The sequence below is a fragment of the Podarcis melisellensis genome (assembly GCF_964234715.1).
Source record: "Podarcis melisellensis genome assembly, chromosome: 3".
NCBI classification, from domain to species: Eukaryota; Metazoa; Chordata; class Lepidosauria; order Squamata; family Lacertidae; genus Podarcis; species Podarcis melisellensis.
In genome coordinates this window covers 111,850,146-111,874,627 of record NC_138530.1, presented here as the reverse complement: position 1 = coordinate 111,874,627, position 24,482 = coordinate 111,850,146, and the positions used below count along the sequence as shown (strand labels likewise).

General features: G+C 43.5%; 2 protein-coding genes across 5 annotated transcripts in view; one reads left to right on the top strand and one right to left on the bottom strand.

Annotated features, from left to right (window-relative positions):
* Positions 1–18,127, top strand: part of ZC3H13 (zinc finger CCCH-type containing 13) — a 48,274-nt gene extending 30,147 nt beyond the window's left edge. For all 4 annotated transcript variants that reach the window (XM_081905940.1, XM_081905939.1, XM_081905938.1 and 1 more), the window contains 13 exons: positions 455–655; positions 1,883–2,053; positions 4,032–4,366; positions 5,404–5,871; positions 6,663–6,845; positions 7,781–8,258; positions 9,426–9,529; positions 10,466–11,473; positions 12,365–12,859; positions 14,068–14,217; positions 15,838–16,038; positions 16,827–16,990; positions 17,496–18,127. In XM_081905940.1, the coding sequence (XP_081762066.1) occupies positions 455–655; positions 1,883–2,053; positions 4,032–4,366; positions 5,404–5,871; positions 6,663–6,845; positions 7,781–8,258; positions 9,426–9,529; positions 10,466–11,473; positions 12,365–12,859; positions 14,068–14,217; positions 15,838–16,038; positions 16,827–16,990; positions 17,496–17,663 (4,126 nt within the window). In that variant the 3' untranslated portion in view covers positions 17,664–18,127. The remainder of the gene's footprint in view (positions 1–454; positions 656–1,882; positions 2,054–4,031; positions 4,367–5,403; positions 5,872–6,662; positions 6,846–7,780; positions 8,259–9,425; positions 9,530–10,465; positions 11,474–12,364; positions 12,860–14,067; positions 14,218–15,837; positions 16,039–16,826; positions 16,991–17,495) is intronic.
* Positions 18,128–19,695: 1,568 nt separating this feature from the next.
* CPB2 (carboxypeptidase B2) overlaps positions 19,696–24,482 on the bottom strand; it is a 29,785-nt gene continuing 24,998 nt past the window's right edge. Inside the window, exons 9-11 of the mRNA XM_081906421.1 lie at positions 23,865–24,067; positions 20,094–20,178; positions 19,696–19,999 (exon numbers count right to left, since the gene is read on the bottom strand). Coding sequence (XP_081762547.1) covers positions 19,815–19,999; positions 20,094–20,178; positions 23,865–24,067 — 473 coding nt within the window. The 3' untranslated portion in view covers positions 19,696–19,814. The remainder of the gene's footprint in view (positions 20,000–20,093; positions 20,179–23,864; positions 24,068–24,482) is intronic.

Below are 24,482 nucleotides of genomic sequence, written 5' to 3'. Positions count from 1 at the left end.
GAACACTCACTCAATATCAGTTTACATTGTTAGGGGACCCAATGACATTTTTGCTCAATTTTTAGCTGCAATATCAGTGCAGCTCTGTGCAACTGTAGCAGCCTCTTGGTGGCCCTGGTCAAGCTTTTGTGTGCTCAGATTCACCAGATATGGATTAGCCTCAATCACGTGTAGCAAGTTGATGCTGAGAAACAGCTCTTGCTGTTGAGCAACCATCATGCAGAGCCGGTTGCATGAGGCTTCTGCATGGCAGCCACATTGTGAGCAGCAGTCCTCCCTTTCAATGGCTACGGCAGACTTGGAGTGAGAATATATGGTGGTGGTGGTAGTTGCTTTGAAACCTTAGGTAACTTTCCCCCAGACTTTTGGAGTGCAGCTCTAGTTTAGGTAGCATTTTGTGATTAAAGGCACACCGATTAACCCTTCCAACACTTGTTTTCTCAACCTGTTTTAGGAGTTCGAAAACTAACCACAGTAAAAAGAAAGGTCCTCGTACACCTAGCCCTCCACCGCCGATACAAGAAGACACGGCACAAGCAAAGAAACATAAGGAGAAACACAAAGCGAAAGAGCGGTTAGAAGAGAAGCCAAGGGAGGTGAAAGAGAGAGGCCGTGACTTTGAAAGACACAATAAAGAGAAAAAAGAGAAACAAAGGTATTTTTAATGTTTGTGTATAGTTGTTTGTCTAATTTTGCTACATCTGTAATTCGTAGACTTCTAAACACTCAAGGGCTTATGTCCAGCTTGCCACCACTTAAGGCTTTTGATTTGTAGTCTCTTAATCTTTTCCTGATCACATGATACACTACAAGTTTTGGAACTTAGTTGTTGCTATCTGAAAGTGAGCAAACAACACCTGAAATCCAGAAATGGAAGGCAGTCTTCAGCAGGGCCCACCTTAGCTAAGTGATGACCATTTGCAGCACATATGGCATTTCTTCCTGGTTCCCTTCTTTATTTACAATTGGATAGGAATTGAGCTTCACTTGGCTTGTTCATCATCTCCCATGGCTGCCAAGCTTCGAGAGAGCAACAAAAATACCAGACCTCGGTTTCATCAGCTAGGATATCGCTGTACTGATGACACTAAACCTTGGGTGGCCCTCAGGTGGTTGGCATAGTGGAACTTGGAGGACCTCAGAGGGAGACCATTTTCAGGAGGTTGCCAGCAGCTACTTAGTGCCGCCATCCCCCAAACTGGATAGCAGCTCCATAGATACCTGCCAGGTCTAACAGCTTTCACCAGTGCATTATCAAAGGACTGCAAAAAGCTCTGGGACGGCTGCAAGTTCATCTCTAGCCGAAGACATGCTGACCAAAGCCGCAAGCAGTCTCCATGTCGTTGTTGTTGTTGATGATGTTGTCGTTTAGTCGTGTCCGACTCTTCATGACCCCATGGACCAGAGCACACCAGGCACTCCTGTCTTCCACTGCCTCCCGCAGTTTGGTCAAACTCATGCTGGTAGCTTCAAGAACACTGTCCAGCCATCTCGTCCTCTGTCGTCCCTTTCTCCTTCTGCCCTCCATCTCTCCCAACATCAGGGTCTTTTCCAGGGAGTCTTCTCTTCTCATGAGGAGGCCAAAGTATTGGAGCCTCAGCTTCAGGATCTGTCCTTCCAGTGAGCACTCAGGGCTGATTTCTTTAGGAAGGGATAGGTTTGACCTTCTTGCAGTCCATGGGACTCTCAGGAGTCTCCTCCAGCACCATAATTCAAAAGCATCAATTCTTCGGCGATCAGCCTTCTTTATGGTCCAGCTCTCATTTCCATACATCACTACTGGGAAAACCATAGCTTTAACTATACGGACCTTTGTTGGCAAGGTGATGTCAAAGTGTTGTTGTTGATACCATGTACCTATTGCTGTTTGTATATTCCTCAGAGATCCCTCAGAAAGTTCTCATAGACAGAGACGTTCGCCTAGTCCAGAAGAACAGTCTGGTAGTAATTCTTCTCCTTCAAGAGAATATTCTCCTACCACAAGGAGAAGGCAGACATCTTGGGCTCCAACTAAATCCAGCAGCCATAAGCATTCCATTTCGCCATCTTGCAGGTAGAATAATTACTTATATAGATATGTTTGTTGAAATACCGAACTTGTGTAGCCCAGGATACTCTGATTACTGAAAATGGGACACTTTTACATCTATTAAACCTGGGACATGTTTACCTTTTACTGACCAAGCCACCAAACAGATTGGAATCCTGGGGCTCAGGGGTTCCACTGCTTTTTCACATATTTGATTTAAGTTTCAACCGGGGGATTGTGGGGAAATCCTGTGGCAACTAGGGACATACATCTCTGCTTGCAGAGTGGTAGCTTTGTATAATAATGTGTGAAGGTGCTTAGGATTGACTCACTCTTGATGGTTGATATTAAAATTGATAGCTATACACTGTCTAGAAACCTGAAATCTAGAAAAAATTCAACCCTGGTTAACAGTCTAGAAATAACACATATATGTATCTTCATATGTGGGGTGTTAAATGTACAACAAAATGGTTGTTACACACAGTGTGTGGTACATTTGATACTCAAAACGTTCCAAGACACCCCAATTTGCAGAAAAGCCTAAAAAAAAGATATCTAAAAAGTTTTTGCTACAACATGGGGTGTGGAAGGTCCTTTGTCCTACTTCCCCCAATAGCCAGTTAGGCTGATTTCCATGTTAGCGACAATATTGGTTGGTGTGATTTTATACACACATGCACAGTTTTGTTGTCAAAGGTATGCAAGTTCTGGCTCTGTGAACTCCCCAGGTGGTAAAACCATTTAGGATCTATATATAAGTTCTTTAGAGCTCTTGTGAGAAAAAGCCATGGGATTAGTACAACAACAATAGTCAAATGCTTCTAAAAAGGTCAGAAAATGGAGCGCTTAGACATGAACTGTACTCCATAATTGTTATATTAACTCCATTCCAGATAGAAGTCTGCAATTTGTTTCTCATGTAGACTCATTGCTAGACAGAATTAAAAATACAGTGATATCTCGGTTGTCAAATGTAATCCGTTCTGGACTTCCAAAATGTTCGGCAATGGAGGCTCAATGGACAGTCCTCAGCATCCATTGAGAAAATGGAGAAACACACCTCGGAAGCTGTTTGACTTCCGAGGCGCGTTCAGAAACAGAAGCAATTACTTCTGGGTTTTCAGCGTTCGAAAGCCGAAACATTCGGCTTCTGAGACGCTCGAAAACCAAGGTTCCACTGCAATCCCTATCTATACTTAGAGCATGCAAGCTGTTTGAATGCATCAGCTGCGATTTTAGCAAGAAGCTAGCAGCTTAAAGTGATAAACTCTAGGTCTCTGCATTATTGGTCATGTTACTCAGGATCAAAGTAGAACATCACATCTGAAATCATATTGTTACATACTATGGTTATCTTTGGGTGGCGCTGTGGGTTAAACCACAGAGCCTAGGACTTGCCGATCAGAAGGTCGGCGATTCGAATCCCTGCGACAGGGTGAGCTCCCGTTGCTCGGTCCCTGCTCCTGCCAACCTAGCAGTTTGAAAGCATATCAAAGTGCAAGTAGATAAATAGGTACCGCTCCGGCGGGAAGGTAAACGGCATTTCCGTGTGCTGCTCCGGTTTGCCAGAAGTGGCTTAGTCATGCTGGGCACATGACCCAGAAGCTGTACACTGGCTCCCTTGGCCAATAAAGCGAGATGAGCACCGCATCCCCAGAGTCGGTCACGACTGGACCTAATGGTCAGGGGTCCCTTTACCTTTATGGTTGTCTTTGGATCTCACACTGATGTTATTATATATTGCATAAAATGAGTGTCGGAAAATTACTTGCCTTTCCGAGTCCGCAACATTATCAATTTGGTCACAGTGTAAGCTAATTGCAAATTGACGGGCAGCATTGTTATGAAATGATATGTAAATATTATTTCGTGATCTGAGAGAAATATTTTGTAAATTTAGGCTAGTGGTATTGGATTCATTTTCATCAGTTGAAAAGGTGTTGTATAAGGCTCAGGATGTTCATTCCACAGATTTTCCCCCCGATTTCTGTGTCTGCAGGTCTGCCTCACCACCAACTCAGCACCATTCTCCCGTGTCCTCGAGACATCACTCTTCCTCATCTCAGTCAGGTTCTTCCATTCAGAGACGTTCTCCTTCGCCACGTCACAAAAGAACTCCTTCTCCCTCTTACAAAAGAACCGCTTCCCCACCTGTAGGCCGTTCCTCGTCTCCTTATCCTCACCGAACCTCACCTTCTCAGCAAAAACAGACCCCTTCAAGGCATCGTTCACCAGTGCGGGAGAGAAGCCGGCATGATCGTGAACGGATTTCACAGTCGCATGATCGGGAACGGATTTCACAGTCACACGATCGACGCCACGAAAGGAGGGATGGTATGAATAGGGATAAGAATAAAAGCAAACTTTTTATTTGTAGTCTGTAAGAACAGTTTTTTTAAGTTACAAGAGGCCAGGCATTATTTCTCCCAAGAGTTGTTAAACTCAAATATTGAATTGCTGGCTGCTGTATTAACTACAAAAGACAGCATTACTAGCATCATCAAGCTTATTGAGAATAAAGTTAATGGGGTTGTTGATCTAACTCCTGTCCTGGGAGTTAATAATAAATCATTAGTAAATCTTTTAGAATAAAAGAGCTTGCTGGGGAACGAATATGCTGCTGCAAAGGGAAGTTACTGCTCATCACCTTTCTAGAATTATTTGAGGGTGTTCACAACCGTGTGATCAGTGAACATTGTATACCCTGATTTTTCAAAAGCCTTTGACAACTCTTGTCTCTGTGCAAAAACTCCTGTGGAAATTCAGTAGGAATGCCATAAATGGAAAGCACTTTTTTATTATTTATAACTGGTTAAAGATAGGAAGCTGATGGGTCTAAATTAGTCACATTGGTGAAAGCCTGAGCAGATTCAGAATGACTTCTCTGAAGTGGCACAAGAGTAGAATGGCAGGAGAGAAGCAGGATGAGTGCAAAATGATAAAACAAAAACAAAACTTTGTACAAATCAGCAATCTTTGGAAACCATAATGTAAAATGGCTGTGAACAGAGCTCAGTGTGCTGCAGGATAAGGGAGATGGAATGCAGTGTTTTTGGTTTTTGTTTTTAAATATGTTTAAAATGTGTTTTGCCAAAACAGCTTGATTGATCACATTAGATATATATCAAGCTTTGCCTGGAATATTGAACAAAATACACATTAGCCCCCTCCAAAAGAGAGGGAGAGAGTTTATGTGACTTTTCGTTTAAGAAGCGTAGGTGTCTTAAGCCATTGGATGGGCACCACCATCACCCTTTAAAAATGTCACTCTGCTTCCAGCGTTTCTTGTAGTTTTAATAGATTGCAGTTTAATATTAGGACTGTTTGTGCAATTGACTGTTCAACTGCAGGTGTGCTAAATTCACTTTCAGAGACGAGAGGAAAAAGGGGAAGAGAGAGAGACACTCGAGAGGAACGTGACTACGACCAAGAACAGAGCACTCCCCGGGATCACAGAGACGATCGAGAATCGAGGGACGGGCGGGACGGGCGGGATCGAAGGGAAACCAGGGATAACAGAGACCGTAGGGATTTAAGAGAATCTCGAGACACCCGGGACTCACGGGACACAAGGGGCTGTAGCAGAGACAATAAAGAAGGTCGCGATCAGAGAGACCTGCGTTCTGCACGGGACACCCATGACTACAGAGACCGCGAGTGCCGAGACTCCCATAAAAAGGAAGAGCAGTATTTGGAGGAATCACGTAGCTATGGAAGAACCCATGGTAGAGAAGAGAGCTCTCGTTCCGAAACCAGGACAGACTCGAGAAGTGAGAGTAGAAATGAATCTAGAACTTCTGGAAGAAGTAGAGGAAGAGGACCTGAATTATCTGACAAAGGTATAATAAATGAAATGCTGGGGTTTTGTTGCATGATTCAGAGGCAAATTTCATTAAAGTTGAACTTCACTAAATCTCCTTTCACCATTAAAATTCTGGCGGCCTTCTGCCCCACTTACGAACTACAGACACCATCCTGTTTAATTTATCTGCAACCTTGTGGGTATTCCAAAGAGTTATGAAATACTAAGGAGCAGATGGGTAATGGGAAGGAAAAATCCACTTGATTGTTGCCTTTTTAATAAGCATTTGCTTTTATGTGTTAAGAGATCTAATGTTAGACTGTATTTTTCTACATCGCCACTCTGATCTTTTCCACCTCTGCTTCACGTGATTGCCCCTTTCACAAAAGATTTCTTACCCAGCAGGTAAACTATCAAGTTTAGGGGATACAATTTTAATTCACCAGTGTACCTACTGAGAAAATAACAGTCTGGTAGCGAAACTCAACAGGGTTGTCCCACTTGTGCAGCAGACTTCTGCTCATGCAAATAGGATTGCCCTGTCGTCTCCTCCCTCCTCTCCTGTCCCGGACTCCAGATCCATTTCAGAGGGTTACAAGACACTGCCGCATATTTAGAGAGTCACAGGAGGCTACAGTTCAAGGAGAGGAAGGGGAAGTAACTGCTGAGTCCGCCGGCACAACACTGGCTCTCACCATGCATGTATTTTTAAGTTAAAACTAATTATAAACTTTTTTAGATTATAAAAAGGGTTTTAGCGATTCTGTAACCTTTCAGCACGGCAGCAGGCCATCTCCTTGTGCTTTTCTACATGTCTGTTTTCATTAGGTAGTCGAGGAGCAAGGGGATCTCAGGTCGACAGCCACAACACCAGCAGCAGCTACCACGACAGCTGGGAATCTCGGAGCAGTTATCCCGACAGGGATCGCTATGAAAACCGTGAACACACGAGGGATTCTTCCTTTGAAAGAAGGCATGGGGAAAGGGACAAGCGCGACAACAGAGAGAGAGGTAGGCGCTGTTTATACTTGTATCTGTAAGTAGGAGCTGAAGCAGAACAGTTTCCTAAGGACAGTTATGCAGCGGGGAGAGTGACTGTTAACAATTGAATAAAGAGGGAAACGGGCTCCCTACCTGAAAGAAAGGCAGGTAGAGAAGAAGTAGGCTCCCAGGTGGAAGAGTCTTATCACCTCTGTATGTGGATAAATGACAGGGTATACATGATAGAAATATGCTGAAGGGCCTTACAGTGTGGTGTAGTGTTTAAGAGCGGTGGACTCGTAATCTGGAGAACCGGGTTCGCGTCTCCGCTCCTCCACAGCTGCTGGGTGACCTTGGGCCAGTCACACTTCTCTGAAGTTTCTCAGCCCCACACACCTCACATAGTGTTTGTTGTGGGGGAGGAAGGGAAAGGAGAATGTTAGCCGCTTTGAGACTCCTTAAAGGGAGTGAAAGGTGGGATATCAAATCCAAACTCCTCCTCTTCTTACAGGTTTCCCCCCCTCTTTTCTCTTGCTTTTTTCTCTTTTGACTTTTTAAATATTCTTATTCTGTAGACTAGTTTGATTTTTACTGTATTTTATCTTGAAAATTGTTAATAAAACATTTTGGGGGGGGGGGAGGAAGGAAATGGACTGACTGTGGTCCTGCTACTTCAGCAAACATATTAGTTGTTAACTAGTTTGGTAACTTGGGCCAATATTAGAAGCCCAAAGTATTAGAAGCACCACCATTTGGCTGATCAGTGGTGCCTGCAAATCCAATGTCAGGTGTAGGGTAGATGTAGGGCACTTTGGCTTGGCCAAAGTGCCCTTATTGTGACCAGTGAGGAAGCCTGTCAGACTCATGGGCTGGAGGTTCCCTTCTGCAGGAATACACAAATAATTAGCTGGATGTTGAAGTCTGTCTGTTTATGCAGGGAAACGAAACCTGTTTTATCATTTCAGATCCGAGACCAAGCTCGCCAGTAAGACACCAGGGAAGGAACGATGACGTCGAACGTGACGAAAGATTAGAAGAGCGAAGGGGAGATAGGGGTGAAGACCGAAGAGATGAAAGACAGAGGGAGAGGGAGAGAGAGCGTGAACGCGAGCGAGAAAGGGAGCGCGAGAGAGAAGCTGAACGTGAACGTGCCCGTGAGCGAGAACGCGAGAGAGAAAGGGATAATAAAGACAGGGAACGGGACAGGGATCACGACAGAGAAAGGGAGAGGGAGAGGGAAAGAGAGAGGGAGCGAGAACGGGAGCGAGAAAGGGAAAGGGAACGAGAGCGTGAACGAGAGAGAGGGCGTGAAAGAGAGAAGGAAAGGGAGCGCCAGAGAGAGTGGGAGGACAAGGAGAGAGGAAGAGAAGAACGCAGAGACAAGCGAGAAGACAACCGGGAAGAAAGGGCCACACGAGATAGCCGCGAAGAGAGGAAGTCAAAGTAAGTTACAGCAACAGCCAAGCTGACATCTTTCCACCTTCGCCGCATCAAGCAGTTGGTCCCTTACCTTTCCCGCCCCGACCTGGCCACAGTGATCCATGCGATGGTCATCTCCAGGCTTGACTACTGTAATTCGCTCTACACAGGGCTGCCCTTGAAGCTGTCCCAGAAACTCCAGCGGGTGCAGAATGCTGCAGCGAGGCTCCTCATGGGGTCTCTGCTATGGGAGCATATTCACCCAGTGCTTTTCCAGGACCCTGGCTCCCGGTGGAGTACAGGGTCATATTTAAGGTGCTGCTTTTGACCTTTAAAGCCCTTCACGGCCTAGGACCCTCGTACCTACGAATATGCCCCACGGAGGACCTTAAGGTCCATATCTAGCAACACCCTAGTAGTCCCAGGCCCTAAGGAAGTTAGATTGGCTTCAACCAGAGCCAGGGCCTTTTCAACACTGGCTCCAGCCTGGTGGAACGCTCTGCCTCATGAGACCAGGGCCCTGCAGGATCTGATTTCTTTCCGCAGGGCCTGTAAGACAGAGTTGTTCCGCCTGGCCTTTGGCTTGGAGCCAATTTGATTCCCTCCCTCTCTTTCTTTTTTCTTTTCCTTCTCCTCCTGCGATGAGGCTACATTTTAATATTTTAATGTTTCAATATTTTAATGTTGTACTTTAATTTTGTTTTTTAAGTTGTAATCATTCATCTTGTTTTTATTATTGCTTGTAAGCCGCTCTGAGCCCGGCCTTGGCTGGGGAGGGCGGGGTATAAATAAAAAATACTATTATTATTGTTATTATTATTATTATTATTAAGTTTGGTTTTTAAAAGAAAATGAACTCATATTTAGAATGGCCAGTTTGTCAGCACCAGACAGCGAAAGGACTAAATGCATCTATGGTTAGGCCTGCAAAAGGATAATTGATTGGGAATACATTGAAGGTTCATATGCCATATGGTTAAAAAAAATTTTTTTTAAAGAAGACTAGCGCACACTTTACTGATCCCTTGTAAAAAAAATTTCTCATAGAATGGTATAGTTGGAAGAGACCCCCATAGGTCATGTAGTGCAATTCGCTGCAATTTGTTACAGTTCTGTTTGTTTTTATGGTGAAAGATGAGAGATTTCTTAGAAGTGCATTAAATTTGATTGCGTTTTTTTGGCCTGATACAGAAAACGTCACAGAAATGAAAGTAGCCCCAGCCCTCGTAAATCACCTAAGCGCCGCCGTGAGCATTCACCTGATAGCGATGCCTATAACAGTGGAGAAGACCAGAGTAAGTGAAAGCATGCAGTCCCCATGCTAGATGCAGATTAGAAGTAACTGCTTTCATTTCGCAAGCTGAGATAGCAAAGGATGACTTAAAAGTATATGCCTTTGTATGTCTGTAAGTATTTTATTGCTGAGTTGTATGTGCAAGGCTATCATTCTTGCAGAGATTTGCTTTCTTAAGTGAAGCATTTATCTTGCATTTTACATTTCAAAGTCCGTCCTATTTCTAATACTTACCTTCCCCTGCCCATTTTTGAGGCACTTTACCATGATCATAAAGATGTGAAAATGTCAGAGCTTTTGCAGATTAGCTAAAAACATGAGTGGAACTTGAAAAAACAATGAAGGCTGAGTTAATTAACAGTGGCAACTAACATGTCAGTTTGCAAGTTCTCCTTGACTGTTGGCTGCGCGAGCACAAATCTCCAAAAATTAGAACTTAATCTAATTTACCACGTTTAATGTACTTGTATTTAGTAAACAAAGCTAATAATTTTGAAACTGCCAGACTTTCCTCATGCTGTAATTGAAATTGTTATCCATTCTTTGCGGATTAGCTTATGAAACAGAAAATGTTCTGGTTTAAAAAGTCAGAAACATTTTCACCAAAAGTACATCACTGATGTTAAATGTGCAGTCTGGCCAAAGATATTCTAGAGTATCCTTCTTTACTTTCAGGTGGTATTTATAGGATAAGGAAACGGTGTATATGTATTGATGGCAGTTTTCTTATGAGCATCTTTCATGTCAAATGTGCTTGTGGTTGTTATTTTTTTAAAAAATGGGCATTTTAAAATGTAACCGGCAACGGACGTACAAGGAATTGTGTCCCTTAATGTTGGATATGTGCAGGCCACTTAGTTGTGACCTAAGCGAGACAATCAGATGTAAGGGCCTGTTGAGAAAAGAAGTGTCATGACATATTTTTCATCTTTCACAGACGAAAAACGCAGATTACTGAGCCAGGTTGTTCGACCTCAGGAATCGCGCTCACTTAGTCCTACGCACCTTTCAGAAGACAAGCAGAGCCGGTGGAAAGACAGCGACCGAAAGCCGGAGAGAAAGGACAGCTCCAGACACTATGAGGAAAGTGATTTCAAGGAGCGGACTTCCTCTTCTGGGGACAAACAGCGAGAGCAGCGGGAGACCAACGAAAGTTCAAGGAGCCGTGTGCAAGAAAACATAAGCAACCGGGCTTCTGAAGAACGAGAGGCTGCTGACCATGCGCACGAAGATAAGAAAAAAGTTAAAATACAGAAGAAGGCCACGAAGAAGAAGAAAGAAGATGACGTTGCGCTGGAGCGCTTTGTTAGCGAGCCGGCTCCAGAGAAAGCCCAGGTCTTTTCTCCCAAGAAAGCGCAGAAAAAGAAGAGCACTGAAAAGAAGCGCAAAAGATCGAAAGGAGATTCTGAGGCTTCTGATGAGGACAGCGGCCCACACCAGAAAAAGAAAAAAGGCCCAAGGACACCACCGGTAACCACCAGAGAGGAGCTGGTAGAAGTAGTGCCTGAGAAATCTGTGGTCGTAGAAGCTGCACCCAAGAGAGAGGACACAACGTTTAGCGACTGGTCGGATGAGGACGTTCCAGAGCGTGGGGAAAGTATTCTGGAGAGAAGTTCTGAGGAGCCCCACAGAACTAGCCATCGCGCAAGGACTGAAGCCGTGGAGCCCCCTCACGTGGTTGAGGAGCCCCCTCACCATAAACCTACGGAAGAGAAGAGAAGCAGCAGTCTTTGTAGCAATCGGAGCCGTACCTCCAGTCGACTTCGCTCGCCCTCCAATGATTCTGCACATCGTAGCGGAGATGACCAGGCCGGCCTTAAGAAGATCTTGCATAGCAGCGCCGGCGACAGAGAGAGAGAGAGGAGGTGTCTAGAAATTGCCGGAGAGCGCAAGTCGAGAATTGATCAACTAAAACGAGGGGTTCCCAGCCGCAGCACCTCTTCAGGTAGTTCCACTTGTGTTCTTTGCTTGCACAAGCTGCCTCTGCCTGCTTTTTCCTCAGATTCTCATAATACCTCAGACCTTTGCTAACCAGGGTGAGGCTGCAGTGAGGAGAGGATCAGGAAAGTTGCTGGCTTCCGCTTACCCGAGTGTTGTATGCATTTCATAATCTTTAGCCTCATAAAACAATTCCCTTTCATTGTTTGAAGGTTGGTTGTTGGTTTATGATTTTCCTGATGCGACGCCCTCTTTAAGTTTTGAAATTGATTTGTAGACTTCGTTATTGTCTTCATTAATTGCGTGAATTTGGACTCAAGAAGCTCCCGTGGCGGCTTTCAGTTTAAAATGGCTTCATAAAACAATAAACAAACCATGCTGCCTTTTCTAACCATGGAACATCTTTAGATGTTCAATGGCAACTGCTTAGATCCTTAGTAGCGTCACCTTTGCCTGTATTCTAAGGTGGCACTATCACAAATATATCATATTCTGCCCTTGCTGGTTGGGGATAAATATTTCATTCTGACAAAAATGTGGGAAGGTGTAACGGTGCATCTTCAGAGCAGAAGCATCCAGACTTTCTGTTTTCCAGGAACCCTTCCCAGATTGACTCATTTGCTGAGGGAGTTTTTCCTGTCTGCCAAAGAAACAGTGAATTGTAGGGGTGGGGGTCTGGGCACATAGGATCATACCCTAGTTTGTAAAGCAGCACTTAAACCACAGTTTCCTAGCCTGGACATCAGGGGAAACCGTGTTCTAACAAACCAGAATATCCCCTTCAAAGGGGAAGAGCAAGAAGAGGGCTGGCGGAACATGGCTTATTCTCAGCCAAGCTCTGTTAGGTGTGTAGTCCATGTACAACATAGTCATGCACCTGCTTAACACTTTTATCCAGATCGACAGGATTCAAGGAGCCACAGTTCCAGGCGAAGTTCTCCTGAATCGGATCGCCAAGGTCATTCCAGATCGGGGTCCTTTGATAGCAGGGAAAGGGTGCAGGACAGAGACAGGCATGAGCACGATCGTGAACGGGACCGACGAGACGCGAGGCAGAGAGATTGGGACCGAGACACAGCCAAAGACTGGTTAAGGAACAGAGAGCGGGACAGAATTCGCGAACGAGAGAGACAGCGGGAAAAGCGAAGGGATACAGATCGTGAAAAGGAGAGGCTACTCCTGGAGAATCCTGAGAGAGACCGAGGTGCCAATATTTCCTCTCAAGCAGAGTTATCCAAGCACAGTGAAACAAAACCAGGCAAGGAGCATCCAGAATTTGAGGTGATCTATTTGGACTCTACCTCCCTCGAGAAGGAAAGGCTAGATAAAGACTTGGGACCTTTGCAAGGATTCGAAGATGGGGTTGAAGCTGAGAAAGTGGAGCATTTAGAAGGTGATGTATTATCGGTCTGTTTTTGCTGTCCAAATACCTGAATGAATCTTCTTGATGGAGAATTGAGTGTTTCATCATCATCTTGTTTGAGGGTTCTGATCTTGGGTCCAATTCACAACACAATCTCAGCAGTGTAGCCAGAGCCCTGAACAGGATAGATGCCTCTAGAAGAGTGTGTTTGACTCTTCTTCCATGACCTCCAACGCAAATCATTCTCCTTCATTCTCTCTCTCTCTCACACACACAGTTACTCTAATAGGATTGGGGAGGGACATGGGCATTATCTGCATCCTCTGTGCCCTGCCTCCTAGAGCCAACTGCAGTGAGGGGTTTATGCCAAGGGAAAGAGACAGGAGGAAAAGGTTGCAACATATTTCTCCCCAAACACTGTTTCCCTGCTAACAAGAACAGTAAGGTAAAGGGACCCCTGACCATTGGGTCCAGTCATGACTGACTCTGGGGTTGCAGCGCTCATCTCGCTTTACTGGCCGAGGGAGCTGGCATACAGCTTCCGAGTCATGTGGCTAGCATGACTAAGCTGCTTCTGGCGAACCAGAGCAGCGCACAGAAACGCCGTTTACCTTCCCGCCAGAGTGGTACTTATTTATCTACTTGCACTTTGACGTGCTTTCGAACTGCTAAGTTAGCAGGAGCAGGGACCGAGCAACGGGAGCTCACCCCGTCGTGCGGATTCAAACCGCCGACCTTCTGATTGGCAAGTCCTAGGCTCTGTGGTTTAATCCATAGCGCCACCTGCGTCCCTAACAAGAACAGTAGGAGATCCTAAACTCATCTCCTGCAGCATGTTCAGTTGGCGCTTAAAATGACAACAAATGTGTATTTAGTATGGAAAGTTTCTTGTTAAAACTCTTAACCAAATGGGTTTTAAAAAGTCTTCCCAAATATAATATGCAGCTCACATTTGGTTTGGATCCAAAAACTGCTACCTGCTCACACCGAGGGGTGATCTCTGGTTTTTGCCCTTTGTGCTTCAGCCACCCACATCCCATGCCATTTCAAAGAGGGGCCCAAGACTCTGTAGCATTTGGGGGGGGGGAGAGATAGGCAGCTTTAATGGGATCACTCTTCTATGAATTTAACTGGACTCTCAGACGTTAGGATCCAAGCCAAGGTCTGCATTTCATTGATGTTGGTATAGGTGAGCTTGAAAGTTCACATAGATATCTTTTGGCACTGTTCTTCTGTAGGTGGAGATGATGAAGTCAAAATAGATGATATGCAGTCAATGGGATCCGGTGCCGGGGAATATGAACCAATTAGTGATGATGAACTGGATGAAATTTTGGCTGGTGATGCTGAAAAGAGGGAGGATCAACAGGACGAGGAGAAGATGCCAGGTGAGTTTTAGCAATCCTTTTTATGGCAGGCTTGTGTGAATTGAAATCAATTCAACCCTTTTGTTTTATGCCTACACAGCTTCTGTGTATAGATAATCTGTACTCTGCAGCCTGCCTAATTTATACACATTAAATGAATGGCCTTCATTTTGTGATTTTGCTTAATTCCACTTCTGTTAGTCACGGGAAAGGGGAGAGAAATTTTCCTGTTCTCTTAAGTTTTGTATCCCATCCAAATAACAGAATAACATATCAGTTTCTGGTTTGTAAACAGCTTCCTGGTCCAGATCATGGGAAACCATAGTTTTAAGAAGTCATGACTTCAGCACCAAAGCTGGGAACATGATGGGAGGGGAAAGGAAAGGAGCCGTTGTGGCGTAGAGGTTAGAGTATTGGACTAGGACCTTTAAGAGCAAGGTTTGAATCCCCACTCAGCCATGAAGCTCACTGGGTGACTTTGATCCAGTGACCATCTCCTACCTCATAGGGTGGTTGCGAGGATCAAATGTGGAGGAGATCCTTGGAAGGTAAAGCTGGTGTATAAATGTAATGAATAAAATGAATAAATATGGATGCAGGACTTGTTCCCAGTATAATAAACCAGCATTGGTTGTGATGTCTGAACCCAGCCACATCCCACTTGAGCCAGTCACTGCCTCGCCTCCTAATCTGCATCACAGGGTTGCTGTAGAGATGATGAGGGGTAAAACTCTGTATGGCACCTTGAGCTCCTTGGAGAAAAGATGGGATATAAATGCAACCAATAAGATAAGAAGAAATAGACTTAATGGCCAAGTGACTTGGAAAGAGTTAGAAATGTGCCATGATATTTTTTTTTAAACCCCAAACTTTACTGTTTAACTTCTGTCCAATTATTAAGTCTTGCCAGAGCCAGAATGAAGGGTTAGGGTTAGGAAGTCTCTCTCAATGTTTCTCATCAAGGAGGAAACTCAAGAGATTCCATCCCCCTTTGCTAGAGAGTAGCTGGCAACTGTCACTTACCGTATTTTTCGCTCCATAAGACGCACCTAGTTTTTAGAGGAGGAAAGTGGGAAAGCCCCATTTTTGGGGGGAGCAGCTCACAGTTGTGCAGCTTCTTTTGCAAAGGGGAAAAGCCCATTTTTTGAGGATCAGCTTAAAGTTGTTGAGCTTCCTTTGCAAAGGGAAAAAAATCCTGTTTTTATGGGGTTCAACTCACAGTTCTGCAGGTTCTTTAGGAAAGGAAAGGGAGCTGTTTCTATAGTTTCCAGACAGATAATCTAATCAGCCAGTCACATGTCACTGGGGAAACAAACAGCCTCTGCCTGCAGAACATTCAGCAATGGAGGCCTGGGCAAGGGGCCGGGGCTGGAAAGGGAGCCAGCGATCGATCACACATTTGCTACATAATACGCACAGCATTCCCCCTTCTTTTTTAGGAGGAAAAAAGTGCATCTTATGGAGCAAAAAATATGGTAGTTTATTCAGAAATAGATGTCCTGTGAATTCCAGATTTCTAGCCATTTAAATGACTGTGGTATTCGTTGTATGGTAATAAGTGAGAGACCATAATTTTTTCCAGCGCTGCCTTATATGTACTGTTGAGCAGAGGAATAACTTCTTTTTTGTGTGTGTTTTCAGATCCTGTGGATGTGATAGATGTAGACTGGTCTAGTCTAATGCCAAAGCAGCCCAAAGAGCCACGAGAGCCCGGAGCTGCTCTTCTGAAATTTACTCCCGGTGCTGTTATGTTGAGAGTTGGCATTTCCAAACAACTTGCCGGCCCTTCACTCTTCACCAAAATTAAAGAAACATGCCAGAGAACAATAGAGAAACCTAAAGGTAATAATTGGCTTGCTGGATGTGTCCAAATGAAGCTAGAAAAAAAATCCAAGGATATTGTTAGTTTTGTATAGGTTGTATCAAATCAGCGGTTTGAAATATCCATTCAAGTAGCAACATGCCCAATAAGTATGACGTGTGTAAGGGTTTTTTTGTATGTGTTGCTGCTCCTTTGAAATATTGAAACATTGCACACAAGCCATCCAAGATCCTTGTAAGCGATATGGAAGGTAATATTTACTCTCACTGTAAAGTATCCCCAAGTGCAACATTTTAATTTTCTGTATAGGAGTGAAAAGCCACTGTTCACTTACCTGAGGGGGAAATAAAGGATCAGAGAAACTCTTGGGGTGTGGGCCAAACATAAGTTACCATATTTTTCGCTCTATAAGACGCACCAGACCACAAGACGCACCTAGTTTTTGGAGGAGGTAAACAAGAAAAAAAAATCTGAATCTCAGAAGCCAGAAGAGCAAGAGGGATCGCTGCGCAGTGAAAGCAGCAATCCGTCTTGCTGTTCTGGCTTCTGGGATAGCTGCGCAGCCTGCATTCGCTCCATAAGACGCACACACATTTCCCCTTACTTTTTAGGAGGGGAAAAAGTGAGTCTTATAGAGCAAAAAATACGGTAGTCTCCTGATGACCCTAGTAATCAAATTTGGTGCTCCATCATTCACTTTAGTTACACACACTCTTCTCTTGACATAGCACAGCTGTATATTGGTGTCTTATCCATCATTTTACCAACGTTTTCTTAATATTATATTTTTTATGTTGCTTTTCTGTAGACGCCGAGAACTTGTTTGAACATGAATGTGGGGCCCTGAACATGGCTGCCCTGCTACGAAAGGAAGAGCGATCTGGCCTGCTGTGTAATCTTGGTCCCTGTTGCAAGGCCCTGTGCTTTAGGAGAGACTCCGCAATCCGCAAGCAGCTAGTCAAAAATGAAAAGGCAAGTGCACCTAACAGGCCACCGCATCACAGAAACATGTGTTTAACATTCAGTAATTGCAAAGTGACTTGATCTTTTAACTTTGAGACTTGTTTCTATGGAATCATCTTTATAGGCATCTAAACCAACTTGACGCACCCTCCCCTTGTTTCATAAGCCGCCTAAGTTAGGTTTCTTCTGCAAATGGGTTTGGTACTTGTCCATATACCATTTTTGTCCCTTTTAAAAAGTGGCAGAAATTTAATTAGTGACTGAACACTAGAGGCTTTTAAGACCTGATGACTTCTCACTTTAGTGGCTGTTTTAAGATGCTCTTCTCCCCTGAAATAATTCTAGATACCAGTGGAAATTATCATTTTTCAGACATTCTGCTAAATGTTCTTCCAATAAACCAGACACTGTTCATTAGCACTAGTTGTGTAGCATCTTTAAGTTCATAGAGTGACAGTGTCTGAACCCACCATGCAGCTGTGACTAACTTGGCAATTGTTCTCCATTCAAACAGGGCACAACCAAACAAACCTACACAAATCCTCCAGTAGTAGACAATGAGTTACTGCGGTTGAGTCTACGGTTGTTTAAACGCAAGACTGTTCGCCAAGTTTCTGGACAAGAAAAGACAGAGGACACTAAGCTTCCACAACCGTATATCCCAGAAATCTGCATGTCCTGAGCTGGTCGGTGTCTCTGGCCTTTTCACTGTTTGATAATAGTTGATGTTTCCATCTTTATCCCTGTGAAGAAGTATGTTTGTGCTAGAAGAGGAAAACACTTTCCATACGTACAGCGTGCATTACGAGATGGGATAACAAAGAAGGTTGATTTGTACAACAGTTCGAAGACCTTTCTGTTTGGTTCACTGCATGTTTTCAGTACATCTAACTACAGATCTTATTTAAGAACTCACTTGTATTTAAGTGTGTGAAGATGTCCATTTATGGAGACTTGTTTTGTCACCTGCTATTAAATTTTTAAGAAAAAAAATGAGATTTTTAAAAAAGGCCTGTGTATAAAGTTTCTTCTGCAAAATTTTCTTACCAATGAGGTTTTTTACATTTAGTGCAAAGCCGTGCCTCGTTTAGTCTGTAGCATTCATGTAAAAAATACAACCACATAAAGTCTTGTTTTCTCAATGTGTGAACATTGTACTGTTACCTTCATTTTTGGCTAGCATGATTTAGCTTCGGCAACACAGAAGCTAATCATGCGGTAGCTCTTTTTACAGATGAATACGTTGCTTTTATAACCGTTGCTTCCGTCTTCCTAAGAGGAAAGACTTCCCCGACCAAAGGTAAATTGTTTGCTTGGCTAGTAAAGAGACACACCTGTTCCAGGGAACGAGGTTTGGGTAAGAAATAACCCCTTGCTTCAGAATACTCGAAGTACAATGTAGATTGACCTGAGAATAACAATTCCCATATAATGAAATTAGTTTATATACTAAAAATATAGAAATACATCTCCGCAAAGCAGTCTGAAAGGGAGAACCCTGTTCTACTGAAGTGAATGGAAACATTCAGAATGATTATATGGGATCAAGGGTGCAGTACAAATGTAACCTCCCTTGTGGGGTTTAAGTTAAATCACACAGAGTTGTTGCTTATTACTGCGTCTCCCTATTTTGCCAGCTGAAGTGCTGATGTTTTAGGTTTTAGCAGTACACACCAACATTAGCAACATGGGGACGTGGGTGGTACTGTGGGTTAAACCACAGAGCCTAGGGCTTGCCGATCGGAAGGTCGCGGTTCGAATCCCCACGACGGGGTAAACTCCTGTTGCTCAGTCCCTGCTCCTGCCAACCTAGCAGTTCGAAAGCACGTCAAACTGCAAGTAGATAAATAGGTACCGCTCTGGTGGGAAGGTAAACGGCGTTTCCGTGCGCTGCTCTGGTTCTCCAGAAGCAGCTTAGTCATGCTGGCCACATGACCCGGAATCTACGCCGGCTCCCTCGGCCTATAAAGCGAGCTGAGCGCCACAACCCCAGAGTCAGCCACGACTGGACCTAATGGTCAGGGGTCCCTTTACCTTTCTTTACCAACATTATATGATTGCCATACAATGGATGGAACCAATTTTGTGCGAAAAAGGGCATAGTGTATGTAATGCAAGTGAGCTTCAGGGAACAAAGCCCATAAACTTCTTCATCTTACACCTGCACATTCTCAGAGTTGTCTTTTGATGTCATATAAAAACTGCCTTGCTGCACAAGATGAGGATCAAAGAATTGTACACTTGGAAGAGACCTTGAGGGTCATCAAGTCCAACCCTCTGCAATGCAGGAATCTCAGCTAAAGCATCTGTGGTGGATGACCATCCAATCTCTGCTTAAAAACCACCAGCTTCCAAGGGAATCTATTCCACTACAGGTATTGAAAAGCTCTTACCATCTAACCCAGTGTTCTGTTTCCAGTAGTGGCTGGCCAGAAGACTGGATGTTTCTAAAGAGAACATAGCAGTGATTCATTCTTGGTCACATGCCTCCACGTGGAGATTACATTTAGCTATCTTCTATGAATGTGCTATGAATAGCAATATACATGCTATTAACACATTTCCAGATTGGCATCTTCTAACGTTTTTCCTTGGAGAATGGGAGTTTGGAACCTGACAGTTTGTCTTCTGGTTGATTTATAAAGCCATGTGGAGAAGTTAACAAGTACTAGGCATGCTATTAGTATTGCAATAAAAGACAGGATAAGTACATGGGTCAGAGTTTAATTTTCACTGAAATGAAAATACCAAGCAACTTGAATTAGGCTGCCCTGTGGGCCAGATAAGTTAGCTGATACTATACTGTGCGGCGCCAAATTGAATACAGGGGTTTTCACATGTTTTTAATAACATGATCAGCTATTACTTTGACTCCAGTAAGCGCTTCATAGCAAGTTGGTTTAATTAAACTCTGAGGAAGCAAGAATCCATAAGTTCCTCTGTCCCGAAGCTCAAAAGTGAAAGAATACTTTATACCAAGGTCATAAGCCCAGTCGTCTGAACCTCCTGGAGCTAAATCTGTGGAAAGAAGCCAGAAATACTTATTATTCATGTCCTGTTCACAAAGATACTAAAATCTTTACATTCTTACTGTAGCATTTTAGGTACTTACAGATTGTTTGTGCACCAGGGCCTGCAACATAGCGGTTTCTATGTTTACTTTTAATGGTATTGGCTACGTTGCTAGCCAGAAGTTGCTAAAAAAAGGAAGGGAAAAAAAGTTAATTAGCCTAAGAAAAAAACCTTAGTTGCACTAATTTATGTAGATTTATGTTTAAGCTCCAGACATAGTTAAGACACTTACACAAGCAGATATACAGAGATGTGGCTAAGCCAAGGATTCTAAAGCATAAGAAAAAATATCTGACCCTTTAGTGCACAGTTTGAAAACAATAAAGTAAAATAGAAGAAGCAAACTTAGGAAAAAAATGCTCTAGGAAAACTTACATAGAAATCTCAGTTCTATGTTATGTCATAACCATGCTGTTCTATTCCTGGCCCATTTATTGGCCATTATATATGCTGTAATATAAAAAGCTTCATTCTTTACTCTTTAAAGTATGTGCTAGTCTTCCAAGAATTGGTGCACTCTGTTTTTGTGAGCATCTATCCACCCATCATCTCAACCAGTGCCTGCTTATATTGCGAAGGAAATAATGTTTTGGAAAACAAAACCTTAAAGCCTAACAAGATATTTATGCACACTTTCTTTTAGCTAAAAGGAAAAAAAAACCTGACTAATAAGCCAGTAAAAGAAAAGAAAGCAACATTAAATGTATTTGTTGTAAAAAAAACCCAACACTTCCAGAATCCAGAACGAAGTCTCCTTAATTACTGTATTTTTCGCTCTATAAGATGCACCAGACCACAAGACGCACCTAGTTTTTGGAGGAGGAAAACAAGAAAATAATAATAATGAATCTCAGAAGCCAGAACAGCAAGAGGGATTGCTGTGCAGTGAAAGCAGCAATCCCTCTTGCTGTTCTGGCTTCTGGGATAGCTGCGCAGCCTACATTTGCTCCATAAGATGCACACACATTTCCCCATAGTTTTTAGGAGGGGACAAAGTGAGTCTTATAGAGCAAAAAATACGGTATACAGAGAAACACTCTTAGGCATGACATATACAAAAGCAATCTATATTTGCTTTATGTCAGTAAAGCCGTGTTAGCTAAGCAAGCAGATTTTAGCGATAGTGCTCTCTGCAAATCCTTGGAAGAACCTTTATATTACCATAAGGGCAGAGGCCAGCTGTAGTTAATTCTGCAAGATGTTTTTATAAGCAAGTTCAAGCTCCGTGCATTTGTAACCTGATGATCCAATCCGCTTACCTTTCCAGAAAGCTTTTTATTTCCTCCTTTGGATTCTCAAGTGATCCACAACAAAATAAATACCATTAAAGCATTCAATCCAAATATTTGCTGCTGGGTTCCCCTAATTCCTTTTCATCCCATGGGTTGAGAAACTTCATGGTGGGAAGACAAAGCAGCTCTCAGACTTCCATTTGCTGTAATTCTACTTTTGCTAATGCGTGCAATTAAATGTTCCTGACCACTTCAATACTGAATATAAGGTATAATATTTTATGCATGTTTCCATAAATTAATTCTACTTGAAAGTGGGGAAGTAGTAACTCTAGACAGGGTAGCCAATGGTTGTCGGTCATATGTTGGACTATATCACCTAGATCAGGGTTTCCGAAACTTAGGTCTCCTGCTGTTTTTTGGACTACAACTCCCATCATCCCTAGTAGGACCAGTGGTCAAGGATGATGGGAGTTGTAGTCCTAAAACACTTGGAGACCCCAGTTTGGGAAACACTGGTCTAGATTATCTCTCCTATCCATACTACATTCATTGCACAGTGTGGCTTAAAACAGGGGTCAGCAAACTTTCAGCAGGGGGCCGGTCCACTATCCCGCAGACCTTGTGGGGGGGCCGGACAATATTTTTTTGGGGGGGGGGAATGAACAAATTCCTATGCCCCACAAATAACCCAGAGTTGCATTTTAAATAAAAGGACACATTCTACTCAGGTAAAAGCATGCTGATTCCCGGACTGTCCGCGGGCCAGATTTAGAAGCCTATTGGGCCGGATCCAGCCCCCGGACCTCAGTTTGCCTACCCCTGGGCTTAAAGCTTCAGTATGCCTACCTACCTATTTACACCCGTAGGAACAGTCGGGCGTTCTAGTCTTCCAAGAACTGAGCTTTTTCCAAAATACTGTTTTACCCTGAATATTTTGTGCTTCACAAATGTGGTTCTGAGTCTTAAGTATCACAAATAACGCACAGCACAGAATGGTCAGAGTCTCTCAGATCCCTTAGTAAGAGTCAACAACTGGAATACAGTGGTACCTCGGGTTAAGTACTTAATTCGTTCCGGAGGTCCGTTCTTAACCTGAAACTGTTCTTAACCTGGAGCACCACTTTAGCTAATGGGCCCTCCTGCTGCTGCCGCACCGCCAGAACACGATTTCTGTTATCATCCTGAAGCAAAGTTCTTAACCCGAGGTACTATTTCTGGGTTAGCAGAGTCTGTAACCTGAAGCGTATGTAGCCTAAAGTGTATGTAAACCGAGGTACCACTGGACAAAGCAGCTTTATTCAGACACTGTGGCTCAATTCAGATGTAATGACAAACCATGACTTGTCATGAGAATGAGTAACGTCACGTGCTGCCTCCACATGCAAGGGAAAGGACGCTAGAAGTTCCTGCCAGCTAATTGGCTATTTTGTCTGAAAATAGGAAAGTGGTTGGTTTTTAATCTAGGATACCCAAAGGATGGTTAATTCTGGTTTGTAAGCAAACTATGGTTTGATGAAATGGGAAGCTAGATGGGAACGAGGAGGGAACAGACAAAGAAGCTTTCTGCTGCACCTTCTCATGATGTCAAATCCTTGTTTGGCGTTAAACATTTGAACCGAGCCTGTGAGTAGAAACTGCCAGCGTTTAGCAATTTATGAAGGAAATCTCTTTTTTGGGGGCTGGGGAATCCCAAGTTCAAAAGCAGGATAATAATAATAATAATAAATTTTATTTATATCCCAGCCAAAGCCGGGCTCAGGGCAGCTAACAACAATAAAATAGTACAACACTCTAAAATCATTTCATTATAAAAGTAATTCAAATCAAATTAATGGCAACCATTAGGCCAAAGTTCTGTGAAGATTGCCAAAGGAGAGAGGCTGTGCCCTGACCAAAGGCCTGGTGGAACAGCTCTGTCTTGCAGGCCCTGCGGAAAGATGTCAAGTCCCACAGGGCCCTAGTCTCTTGGGACAGAGCGTTCCACCAGATCGGGGCCACAGCCGAAAAAGCCCTGGCTCTAGTTGAGGCCAGCCTAACCTCTCTGTGGCCTGGGACCTTAAGGATGTTTTTGTTTGAAGACCGTAAGTTCCTCTGTGGGACATACAAGGAGAGGCAGTCCCGTAGGTACGAGGGTCCTAGGCCGTATAGGGCTTTAAAGGTCTCTTAACAGGTCTCTAAAAAGGTAAAGGGACCAGTGACCATTAGGTCCAGACGTGACCGACTTTGGGGTTGCGGCGCTCATCTCGCTTTATTGGCCGAGGGAGCCGGCTTACAGCTTCTAGGTCATGTGGCCAGCATGACTAAGCCACTTATGGCAAACCAGAGCAGTGCACGGAAAGGCCGTTTACCTTCCTGCCAGAGTGTTACCTATTTATCTACTTGCACCTTGACGTGCTTTCAGACTGCTAGGTTGGCAGGAGCAGGGACTGAGCAACGGGAGCTCACCCCCTCACGGGGATTCGAACCGCCGACCTTCTGATCGGCAAGTCCTAGGATCTGTAGTTTAACCCACAGCGCCACCTGCGTCCCTGACAGGTCTCTAGGGCTACATAAAACGTGAATAGTAGGCTACTTACCATCTCATCATGATCTTTAGTTTTATTTCTTGTGTAAGAATACGGAAACAGAACCATCTGGGAGTAAGAGTGCATTGTGATATATGCCTTAATATGATTCTTGTGCTTCCTGAGAAAATTAGCCACAGCTTTTACTTCCGGTTCAGACTCAGGATAAGGTCCACAGTATGTCTCATCGCAGGCATCATCAGACGCACCTATGCCTTTAAAAAAACAAAAGCAGCTGATTTAAAACGATTTCCTTTAAAATGTATGAATCCAATCAGTAACCAAATAAGGGGCATTTTTAATTCTGTATTTGTGCTATAAAATCAAAAACTTAATTAAATATTGAAACATTACTGGATTCCTACATTGCTACTGCAGTATTATTCAGTTATTTATTTAGTAATGGGATATATGACCATAATATGTGAAAGGTCCAATCCTATATGTGACTTCTTTTTCAGGAAGACTGGAATGCAGAGAATTCAAGCTGCCCTTAGTCTATAAAAATTCTCTTGATATTTCTACCTGTATAGTACTGGTGGCTGTTTCATACGTGACATTTTATAGATTCCTGTAGTATAAATAGATGGGAAATCTTGCTTAACCAATTTATGGAAATGCAAGTTTTAA